We start from the raw sequence: 11,654 nt of genomic DNA on the forward strand, positions 1-11,654 counted from the left end.
TTGTCGAAATCTGAGGAATGGTCCTCCATACAGTTGTTCTTTGCTCCTCCTCCGACAGACCATCGATCAGAAGTTCCCACCATGAATTTATGATAGGTCACAATCTGAATGACCCCTAATGATTAACCCTAATTAATTAATTTAGCCAAATAATTAATTAATCAATTAATCATGCAATTTTATGGAAGCAAAAACAAATCACTAACAACTAAATATGCAGCGGAAAATAAATAACACGGTGATTTGTTTACGAATGGGGAAAACCCTAACGGCAAAAACCCCACTGGGTGATTTTCAGGTCACTACTCCCGAAACTCCACTATTATCAAATCAAGCGGTTACAAGTAAAGGAATCCCAGGTACCTTACCAACCTACAGTTGAACCCTTACCCCAATACCCAATTGGACTTGATCTGTAGCGATAGTTCCCTCCTTTGATGCACGGCTCCCAAGTACGTGACTAACCAATGCGCGGATCCAAGTACGCGGCTTCAGAATACCAACTTAGGAAGAATGGTTGGCTGTAAAGTTCTTCAGTTCATTCTTTATAATGAATAGCAGGAAGATGCTTAATTGGTTACAAAACCCTACAGTGCAAATACACAGCAACTTCTTGATGGATGATGAACTAGGTCAAGAACTTTGTCTTTTGATCACAATTTGCTTGAACAGAGATTGCTCAATGCTAATGCAACTTGTATCACACTTGACGGCTCTTAAAATAATCCTTTTATATGTTTAGGGTTAGAAGAAAAGAAAGCCCAAAAACATATTCATGGATCCCAAGAAAATCAGATTAGAAATCTGAAATTTTAAATCTCGACAGATAGCAGGTGTCGAGGTAGCTATCGAGAAGGTGTCGAGCTTTAAAAACTTTGCACTTCAGCTTGCTTTTTCTTAGACAGACCTGATGACTTCAACACTTAACCTTGAAACATTGTTTCTTGAAGTATTAAAAACACCTAGAACTACCCAATTACAAGTAGAGTGCGTTTTGTCAAAGGATTAGCCAATTTACATAAATAAGTGACATATGTTCTTAATCAAGTTAAAACATATATGTCCTAACAATTTAGAATCCTTTCCCAAAGTGGGTCCGTCACTAGTAGGTAGCCCTTTGTTGCACTCTTCTCCATGAGTGAAAATAAGAATTTCCTAGCTTTTCTTACCTTGATGTTGAACCACCCCATGAGATGGGTTGGGTTTGCTCGGATTTCCGTGATGTAGCCTTTGAAATTTCTATGACTATTCCCTCCAAATTTATTGCCCATCTCGTTCCTTGCTGGGGACGTGAACAAAAATTCTGGATCACCTCGTGAGCTAGTTCCATAGCTAAACTTTGAGGTGGGGGCGAATGAAGTTTGTTTTGGAGAGTTCCTACACTTTTTAAAGATATATGTGCCTTACTGCATGTGAATTCTTTTTTACCCTTTACCGAAGCGCTCTTGGCTTGTGTTGTGGCTACTCCTTGATTAAATTGGCCCATTTGTTTTGCATTTGTGAGAAAAATGGCTCCCTTTGAGTAGCCCATATTCTTCAATCCATTATTTGTGGACATCATGGCCTTGGGAGATTGAGCCTGACTTGTTAGATGGGCCTCTTCAGCCTTTGTTTTATCTACTTTCATATGATTGCTTTTGGCCCCCACATTCAAATAAGCGGTCCCACCACTCACTCTGAGGTAGCCAATACCACTACCTTCTGGCTTATTCCTTGCACCTCTGTTTCCTTGTCATTTTTTGGTGACCATCACCGACGGTCCATAGGTGTCCTCTTGCTTAGGAGATCGAGGGGCCTCACCTTGCTTGGGGTCCACCAAATCATACCCTTCGTGTGAGTTGCTGACAGGGACATCCTCATTGTTATCATTATCCTTATCTGACTTGGGAGAACTTCGAAGTGTGTATGGATATGCTTCCTTCCGGTGACCAATTCGGCCACATGAAAAACAGAGTTTATGTATACCTTCATAGTTAACAGGTTGATGGATGCCTCCAATCAGGATGTTCGTCACCAATGGCTTATCTATATCCACCTGAACGTAGAGCCTAGCAAAACGACCCCTCGCTTCTACAGCTGTGTGAGTGTTAATCCGAAGAACCTTGCCTACGGAGTTCCCTATCTGCTTTAAGACCTCCACTTCATAATATTCAATGGGTAGTTCATTTAGTCTAATCCATACTGCAATGGAAGACATATTCGTCGTTGAAGGCTTGAAATTTGGCTCCTATGGTCTTATCGATAGGAATTGCTCCTTTATGAACCACAGACCTTTTTTGAGGACCATATCATGATCTTCCTTGCAGCTGAACCGCGTTAGGAAAAACTCCTTCCCTAGGTCAATAACATCCATTCTACTCGTGGGCTTCTAGGGAGCATTAAGCTTATTTTGGATATAATTGAATCGTACTGACCTCCCATATACTTTGACGATGAGTGAGCTAGCCTAAACCACTCTAATGCGATGCTTCACATCTTTAGAAAGTTTAACTGATGTGAACCTTTCCCTTTGCTCTTTCATCTCCTTATCTGATTCTATATCGGCTTCCATTTTTTCGTCAAAAGCAAATGCTTGGTTATAGGCCCTGGTATTTCCCCTAGGAGCTTGTCTCTAAAGGATGAGTTCTCACCACGGTGAGGACCATCAAAGCGACCCTAGGAATGAGAACTACTCTCATGGCTTGCCGAGAAACCGGCATGACGTACATCCTTCACTTTCTTATTACTGCGCTCAAGCTCAGCTTCCTCTTCACTAGAGAGAGCATGGTTCTTACTACGGAGCATGTTTTTTCTCCTAGATAAATAGATAAGTCATGTCAATACAAATGTGACACAAACTTATTAAAATCTTAGGGTACGTTTGGTATGCTGTAATAGCTCCTATAATGGAATAATTATTCATGTGTAATATCAATTCGGTCATTTGATTGCATCTTTATTACATGGATTAGTTATTACATTGGAATAACTATTCTTTAAATTGAAGAATAGCTATTCCTTTTTAAAATTGATGTAATAGCTATTCCTTAATATATATAATAGATTTTAAAATTAATATATTTTCAAAAATATAAAGTTTCCTTATACATCATCTTTTACAAATTTTCCATATGTAACAGCCAAACTTATGAATAATAATAGTTATTCCATTACAATGTTTTTAATTTTCAGTAATAAAGATTACTATTCTTAATGTAATCTACATTCAGTGTACTAAATATACCCTTAACCTATAACATGCTAACTTCATGTAGGTTGTGTCAGATTCACGAGTCCGTGTGGATTTTGCCACTCCTATGTGTCAGGCTATTACTTAAGATTTATGAAGAAAATGTTGTCGTCGTCCATTTATCTTTAAAAAAAAAAAAAAAAACTCATTCAATACCGTCTATTCTCAGTCGGCATGCGGGACCTACTCTCCACAAACCGATCCATCGGACGCCACGTGGAAAGCCGATGACGACGTAAAGAAAAGGCAATCCAGCTTCCTTCGTTCTCCCCCATCAGGCTCCAACACTAACACAACACGCCTAAGAAAACCAATCTCTTCTCTCTCACTCTCACACATAAAATTTACAGTTCCAAGCCCTAATCGATCAATTCGATACCTCTCTCTTCAATTTCCAACCTCCATTTCACAGGTCCGTACATCTTAATAATTCATATATACTCTTTAAAAAAAAACTCATTATTATTATTTTCAACGATAGTTCCAATTATACCAGTTTGGGACTTAGGCTTTGTTCCAATTAAACCGTTTTGTCTTTTGCAAGATCGGTTAATGAGTTTATCACTTGGATCGAATTTATTTATTTGAATCTTGCAGAAGATCGAGGAAGGTTTAATCGTTGAGAATCAACCATGTTTAACCGGCTTTTTGGAAAACCTAAACAGGAAACCAATGCTCTCTCCACGTTAGATAAATTAAACGAGGTATGATTATCAATGATCACCCGAGTTTTTTTTTACTGTTTAATGATTTAATGTATTTTGTTAATTTCGTAATTTTGATCTATGCGATTTCTATTTTGGAATTTGGATTATAGTTTGTTGTCGTAAAGGTAGGTTTTTATCAATTTTTGAGAATAGTTTAGGGATAGGGATAGGGATATAGAGAAACATGATTTTGTTTAGTTTAATTACAGTTTTGTTATGCTTTAATTGGAGATATCAAATTTCTTTGTTTTGATGAAAATGTGTTAAGCATATGAATTTTAAAGAGCAAAGATGATAAAGTTGAAGTTGATTATTCATTTTTAAACATAGCAACAGTTATAAGGATTGTTCCCTTCGTGATTTTATTGGGAACTCTGGAAAAATGTTGTAATCTATTCTCAAAGCAAAAGCTGTGTTTACAATTACATTGACAATATGCTATTATCTATTCTCAAAATCCTAAGTTCAATTACATGTATAAACTAAAACTGAATTAGAAAATGTTTGCATCTTTGTGTTTGGTGGGGTCTAATTGGTCCCTGAACTTCTGATTGTGGCAATTATAGAGAGAGAGAGAGAGAGAGAGAGAGAGAGAGAGAGAGAGAGAGAGAGAGACCCAAGCAGCTATTAGGTCAGTGAACTTGTAATTGCTGTTTATTGTAGGAAAAGTGACTCAGAGGCAAGATACGGTCACGGGGAAAAAAGCCTAGCAAAAAACAAATCACATTTCAACTTAGGTTTTTTTAGGAGTGGTTTCTGGTTTTTATTTTTAGTCCTATACTGTTGTACTTGGTTTTCTCTTGTTTTAAGATAATTACCTACCCCAAGAATTTACAATCTTTAGTGCTCAAAAAGTAGCTAATTGTCATGGTTGTGGGGAGGAAATAAAAAGATTAAAGAACAAAATAAAATTAGTTAGTCTTCATCCACTCCTGCTGAATTCTGCTAAACCCTTCTACTCTTACTCCTAGGCTGTCAAATTGAAGTTTTTGAAATATTCTGTTTTATAGATAGTGCGGATACCTTCTAGGTGGTGCATTATTACTTTAATCCTCTAGATCAGTTTGCTAATTGACACTTTTTGTTGTTGTTGTTACTGTTTATTTGTTTACTCATTTATTTTTAATAACATTGATTGTTAATTTTCTTCAACTTTTTACTCCCCGAATTGTGTAGACACTTGAAATGCTAGAGAAAAAGGAGAAAGTACTTTTAAAAAAGGCAGCTGCAGAGGTTGAAAAGGCAAAGGAATTCACCAGAGCTAAGAACAAAAGGGGTATGGTAGATGGGCTGATAGTGTTCCAATAAAAGTTTAAGAAGTTGCATATGTTTTGTTTTTTATTTTTATTTTTTTTATTTTTTTAATAAATTTTTTTTTTTTTTTAAGTATAATTAGCTAATAATCAACTTGCTTGATGGTTTAAAAGAATCGCTGTTGCATTACTACCTTGCCGTATCAGACTATGCAGTTCTGTAGTATAAGGGGAATTTAGTTGAGAATATTAGCTGTATAAAGATCAAGTTTCTCTCACATCCACTTTTTGTGGAACTTTACATTGGGTCACTATTACAGTTTACGATCACTTTTTTGCTATATGAATTTGTAATTGTAATGCGGTCATTCTATCTCTTATGTAAGTTTTACAGTTATTGTAGTTTGTTTAATTTTGGAATCTTGATATCAAAAGCCTCTTGATATGGTTGGACTTTATTGTTTTGGACTTTGAACCACAATATGTTTCCTAGCATTATTCTCAAAATAATAATAATTGGTTGAATGCTAACTTGTGCTGCAGCGGCTATACAATGTTTGAAGAGGAAGAGGCTATATGAACAGCAAATAGAGCAGCTTGGGAATTTCCAATTGCGAATCCATGATCAGGTATGCTTGTTTATTTTATATCTACTAGTGTTTTATACTTTCTTTTCTTTTCTTCTTTTTTATTTATTTATTTATTTTTTATAAAAGGTGTGTGTCTGTTTTGTTGCTGCATGGAATGATTTTAATATCTAAAGTTTCTTGTATATCAATGTTGCAGATGATATTGTTAGAAGGTGCAAAAGCAACTACTGAAACTGTGGATGCATTGAGAACTGGAGCTGCTGCGATGAAGGCAATGCAGAAAGCAACGTATGTAGTTCTTTCGGGTCTATTGAATTCTTTCGTAATTTTATATTTTCCTGAATACAAGTATAAACTGGCATGTTTCTGAAAATTTGTTTTTACATTTTTAGACAACTTAACCCTGGCAATGCTTGGAATTCATGGTCTGATATGCAATTTGGATTTTAGCTTAGAAGCTGACTTCATAAATTTTTTCCTATACCTCAATGGAAGATTGTTTTCCCTTAAAATACTTAGACTAAACATTCTTAAATGAGTGTATTGGGAACACTGTTTCTAGTTAATCCAATATTGTTCACTCTTTGATAATGCAATACTTTTTTGGGTTGGGGTTGGGGGGGAGGGGGGGTGGTGTAGGGGAAGAGGAGTGATGCAGGACAGCCTAGGCTTCTCACCTAGATTAGTCTCATCGAAACCTTAAGCTTCACTGCCTAATGTTGTTTGGAATCACCACCAAACACAATGCAATTTTGCACGAATAATCTCTTATTAATAATAATAATAATAGTCTAATTACAAAATAAACCATCTGGCTCTTTATTTGGAGCTTCCAGGAATCATAAGAGATAAAGATAAACATCCCTAAAACGAATCCTAATTGAACTTAAATACTAATCCTTATCTAAGAACATGAAGTTTAATCCCTATCAACTCAAACTAAACAAATAAAAATGTTAAAATTTGAAATTATCCAAAATAAAATATAGAAATAGTTTCTAGCGATGCTCCTGCATTAGGGAGGAGGATTGAACCTTAGATGTCTATGTTGTAAATACTAGAAGGTGTCAGTTGAGCTATTCTAGTGGTCACTTGATTGGGAGACGCAACACCTAAAAGAATCATAAATCTTATTTATATATTTTAAGACTGCAATCTTTGAATTCATTTATCTACTTTAATACTTATATGTACTGCTTACAAATATTTGTTGTGGTAATAGAATTTGTGCTTTGTTTGACATACTTGCAATCACCTTCTCATGTAACAGGAATATTGATGATGTGGACAAGACCATGGATGAGATCAATGAGCAGACTGAGAACATGAAACAGATTCAGGAAGCATTGTCAACTCCAATTGGTGCAACAGCTGATTTTGATGAGGTTATTGCTCTCTTGATGCTTTCTCAATTTCTCTTGGTCCTAGTTGGTCTCCCCCCCCCTCCCCCCCCCCACCACCCCAACCCACCCCGCGAAAAAAAAAGAAAAAAAAAGAAAAGAAAACAAAAGAAGTCATGTTCTTCTGTCTATGCATTACAATTATTTGATCCTTATTATTATATGCTGGAAAGTTTAAAAGTTTGTCATTGCAGGATGAGTTGGAAGCTGAACTCGAAGAACTTGAAGGTGCTGAGCTGGAAGAAGAACTTCTTAAGCCCGCAACTACTGCTCCTGCAGCTCCAGTGCAGGTCCCAGCGGGCCCCCAACGAAACCGTCCTACACCAAAGCCTACAGCTGAGGATGATGAACTGGCTGCACTACAGGCTGAGATGGCACTATAAGCAGGTCCTTTTTACTCTGTTATGAATCTTATGATGTGATCTATCCATTAGACCAGTGCAGCTTATGAATTTTCTTGTATTACTATTTAATTATCTATCCATTTCACCTATGCTTTTAAAGCAGTATAAGTAGTTCCATAGTGCATGTAATATTGCAGTTGATTGATGTTTGGGTTTGTTAATCTACTCTGAAATTATAAGGCAAGGGTCAATTTTTTGTTCATAATTTAGGGCCATTTTTTAAAACAATTTAAACAAGTCTACACTGTGCAGTTCAGTCATTATACTCTATTGGCATCTAATTATAATTTTGTTTTGGCAGAATTTTGCAGATATTGTTTGGGTGTAATGATGGGAGGCTATGTAAAGAATTGGCCTGATTGCTTATGGAGATTTCTGCCCTTTCATGCATTCTGATTTCTGTGTCGGATGATTGGTAAACAGACAATGTACATAAAGGTGGCATCAAAATTAAATGAAGTCACCACTCAAACTTGTAATCTGCTCTTTGATGCTCCAAAACGAGTCTGTCTTTTTCAAGTTGTCACATTTAATTAATTTATTAAATGTTCGGGTGATCATTCGATAACTTAATGATTCTCTCATGTCTTATCCTAGTTAATCTTAGATCATCGTGGAGCTATATACCATGAAATGAAGCAAGTACTGTCCTGTTGCTATCAGCTACTCAGCGTTGGAAATATTACTACATTTTAATAATTGGTTTTTCAAACTAGTACCATTTTAATGAGGTTTACCTTTGGGTAGATAGATCTCCTAAACGCTATTATGGGTATATTAATATTATGCATTTAGAAGGGGCATGGTGTCTAGTCCTGGTTAATAAAAGAAGAGTGGGAGCTTTGGTTAGGAACAAAACAATTTTCTGCAGGGGTGAGCTCAAAACTTTTAAAGTTTGTGCTTGTGCATGCCAATTTTAAGCTCTAAGGCTGTAAAATTGATTTAACGTACGTTGAGGGTCTGGTATTCCTTCTATATGAATTTGGCATGGAAGTATTCTTAAGAATTTTACAACGCTATGTCTAAGAAACTGAAGAGCTATACTAGAAAGTATAGATACACTTCATTTAGGGTGTTTTACTCATGTTGTACTCTCTGTATAATGTTATAATTTTTCAGAAATTGCATGTATTGCCATGTTGTACTCATATCCATACTTGTGTATGTTATTCTTTTCATTCGTAAAGCATAAATGTGTCAATTACAATGTATTGCCAAGTCGTACCCGTACCCATCTAGTCATCAATATCCTCTTAATGAGTTTAAAAGCTAATCTTATTTGTGTGCTAGTTATATCATTAAAGTGAAGGATTCTTCATCGGAGTTTAGAATGATTTGAAGTACCAAATTCTACATCTTCTCGAAATTTTAAAGGTCATATGCCTGGAGGCTGGAGTGGTATTTTTGGTGCTCCCCTTATTCTGGTCAAGTTAAAATTTCAGGACTGCATGCCCTTGTGGGAGATCACGAACATAATCTCTTCTTGACGTTCTAAGATGTCCTTTGCAAGAACATCCAGTTTGTTTTATTTAGCATCCAAGTGTTTTTGTCTAATTTCTTGATTCTTCCTAAGAAGTTAATGAAAGCTGTATATTAGAAATAAAATAGCTTCATGTGGTCGTGGCTTCTAGAGCTAATAAAGCAACTTGTAAGGTTGTTTGTTGCCAAAAAAATAAACGGGTTTGGGCTTTGAAGAAGGTGAAATTGTGGAATGAGAGTTATATATCATGGAGTTTATTTGAATTCTCTTTACCTAAGCTGGGTCTCTTTGGGTTGCCGGGGTAAAACCAATCTATTTTTTTTCCCCTCCTTTTTGATACAAATGGAGTGGTGCCCTAGCCTTTGGGCCATACTATTTCACCCTATACCTCCTAGCCTTTTGGCCATACTATTTGACTATATGCCTAAAAGCCAAAGTTGATGGTATACTAAAATTCTTCTGGATTGCTCCTAGTGTCAGACTTGAATAAGCCTCATATTAAATTACAGGTTGGGGATTATTCAAATATCTTCTTTCGGGCATGACCATTGGCATCCAAATGGTTCTTTATACTAAAAAATTTGACATCATGTGCTCTATGATGTTGCCAACTCTGTTAATACTAAATTAGTGAGTTGATCCTTGATAAGGCCTAGTCCTAGAATATCTGATGATGTCATTATAATCCAATATTAATTTGGTCTTAAATCTTAGTGTTCCTCTTATGACTAAAGTACATTTTTGCCCTAACAATCCATGTTTGATTTCGTTTTCAATTGGCTCTATTATAGATTTCTCTTTGTGATGAGATTGCTAAATGATCTTCATAGTTAACTATTTCATAAAATACTAGCTTATAAAAGACGTGAAATTTAGAAATTTTATTGTTGTAGGCAGAAAAACATATTTTGGGTAGTCAAATTAATACTAGAAATGAATTGTAGGGCCATTACAAAAATTGGAATAAAATGTGAATGGCTAAAATGAAAATTTTGAAGTGTAAAGGATTGAAATGAAAATAACCTCAAATTTTATGGATCCAAAGTGTACTCTAGCCTTCTTTTATTCTTGAATTTCAAAAAATTTTAATTTATACTTTTGCACCCCTAATACTAAAATTTTGGTTTTGTCCTTGCTAGTTGGGTTCATATGGGGAAGAGGGTGAGGAACTATTGGCATTTGTTCTTATTAGAAATTGTCTCAAATTCCTATTTAGATTTGTGTTCGTTATTGGATTTTCTTGGGGTGGAAGAAAATCTTTTTCCTTAGCTTGGAAGAAAATGAACTTTTCTTGGTATGAAAGGAAAGTTTCTGATTGAAGAATTAATTAGGTATAAATAATCTTGTCCACTAATTAGGTATAAATAATCTTGTCCACTTGAGGTGCCCTCTATTAAACAGCCGTAGCCCACCTCTTTCTTTTCTATTTAAAAAAAAAAAAAAAAGCTTTTAAGAAAAAAACTTAAAAGAAAATGGATCTAACAACCTTTTAAGAAAAACTATTTTTTCATCATTGTGAACTTCAAGATCCATCATCTGAAATTATTACTACAATCCACAATGATATCCCAAAGTTTCAACACCAACAGTGCACAATTGAATATGTATGTATTACATATCAATAGATTGATAACAAAGTCCCATAAAATATTAAGCTCATTTTCATTCGAATATCACAGCCTATAAAGTTCTGCAAATGTAGTTACATACATGGATCATCATCAAATCCCAAAAGCAGATAAGAGAGAGAGAGAGAGAGAGAGAGAGAGAGAAAAGGAGAAGATAAAGAACAAGAACAACAACAACACCAAGAAAATTAGAAAACATAAGAATTCAAGGCTGCCACATTTTAAGATCAAACATCACAGAAGATGCCATAGTTCCAACATAATTCCCATATCATAGTATCAAATCATAGTACAAAAATTCTAATAAGGCCACCGTTTAAAAATTAAAATTCGCCCAAATTATCCAATTCAACCACTTTTGAGCTCAAACTCAAAACTAGTTGAATTCAGATTCAAAACTGGATGACCCAGATCACAAAATCCCCAAACAAAACCAATTATAAGCTCATAAAAACAAAATACAACAATTTCAGATAGACACCAAAATGACCTAGACCACAAAAATCCCAAAAAATTTAAATAGGGAAAAGGAGGGAATAAACCAGAGAGATGAGAAGGGTCCTTGACTTTCTTAGCCAATACAGACCACCACTTGAGGCAGAAGCTAAGAAGCAGATTCATCGAGCACCTTCTTGACTAAGAAAACGTAGGAGAAATCACTCTTGCCGAATTGCCTGCCTCATTACCTTGAACTGGTTGTCATTGATCCGCACATCCCTTCCTCCATTTACGGTGTCGTATAGCGCATCCAAACCAGAAAATGAGCACTCCATTTTGTAATGGAAATTATTAACTCAAATTTGTAAAATTAATTCATGGTTTGAAAAATTGCTTTGTCCACCCTCTTTCGTAAATCTTTGTGCTAATTATGTATATGAAACATGATGAAACAAATTTGATCTTGACTTGCTTTTTGATATTTTTCTTTTATGTTTTATGTCAAGAAAAGAGAGAGAGAGAGAG

At 35.4% G+C, this 11,654-nt stretch overlaps 1 protein-coding gene across 2 annotated transcripts; it reads left to right on the forward strand.

The window, feature by feature from the left end:
• Positions 1–3,486: 3,486 nt before the first annotated feature.
• On the forward strand, positions 3,487–8,156 carry LOC112040721 (vacuolar protein sorting-associated protein 32 homolog 2). 2 transcript variants are annotated; one of them, XM_065765881.1, is made up of 8 exons: positions 3,487–3,641; positions 3,827–3,933; positions 5,113–5,212; positions 5,733–5,818; positions 5,976–6,067; positions 7,050–7,164; positions 7,374–7,566; positions 7,885–8,156. In XM_065765881.1, the coding sequence occupies exons 2-7, from the start codon at positions 3,862–3,864 to the stop codon at positions 7,560–7,562; spliced, it is 654 nt and encodes a 217-aa protein (XP_065621953.1). In that variant the 5' UTR covers positions 3,487–3,641; positions 3,827–3,861; the 3' UTR covers positions 7,563–7,566; positions 7,885–8,156. The 2 variants fall into 2 exon arrangements, with proteins under 2 accessions (XP_065621953.1, XP_065621954.1); XM_065765882.1 differs by having other exon boundaries at positions 3,830–3,933.
• The last annotated feature ends 3,498 nt before the right edge of the window (positions 8,157–11,654 follow it).

Source organism: Quercus suber, unplaced genomic scaffold, assembly GCF_002906115.3.
Source record: "Quercus suber isolate HL8 unplaced genomic scaffold, Cork oak 2.0 scaffold_661, whole genome shotgun sequence".
In the NCBI taxonomy this organism is placed as follows: Eukaryota; Viridiplantae; Streptophyta; class Magnoliopsida; order Fagales; family Fagaceae; genus Quercus; species Quercus suber.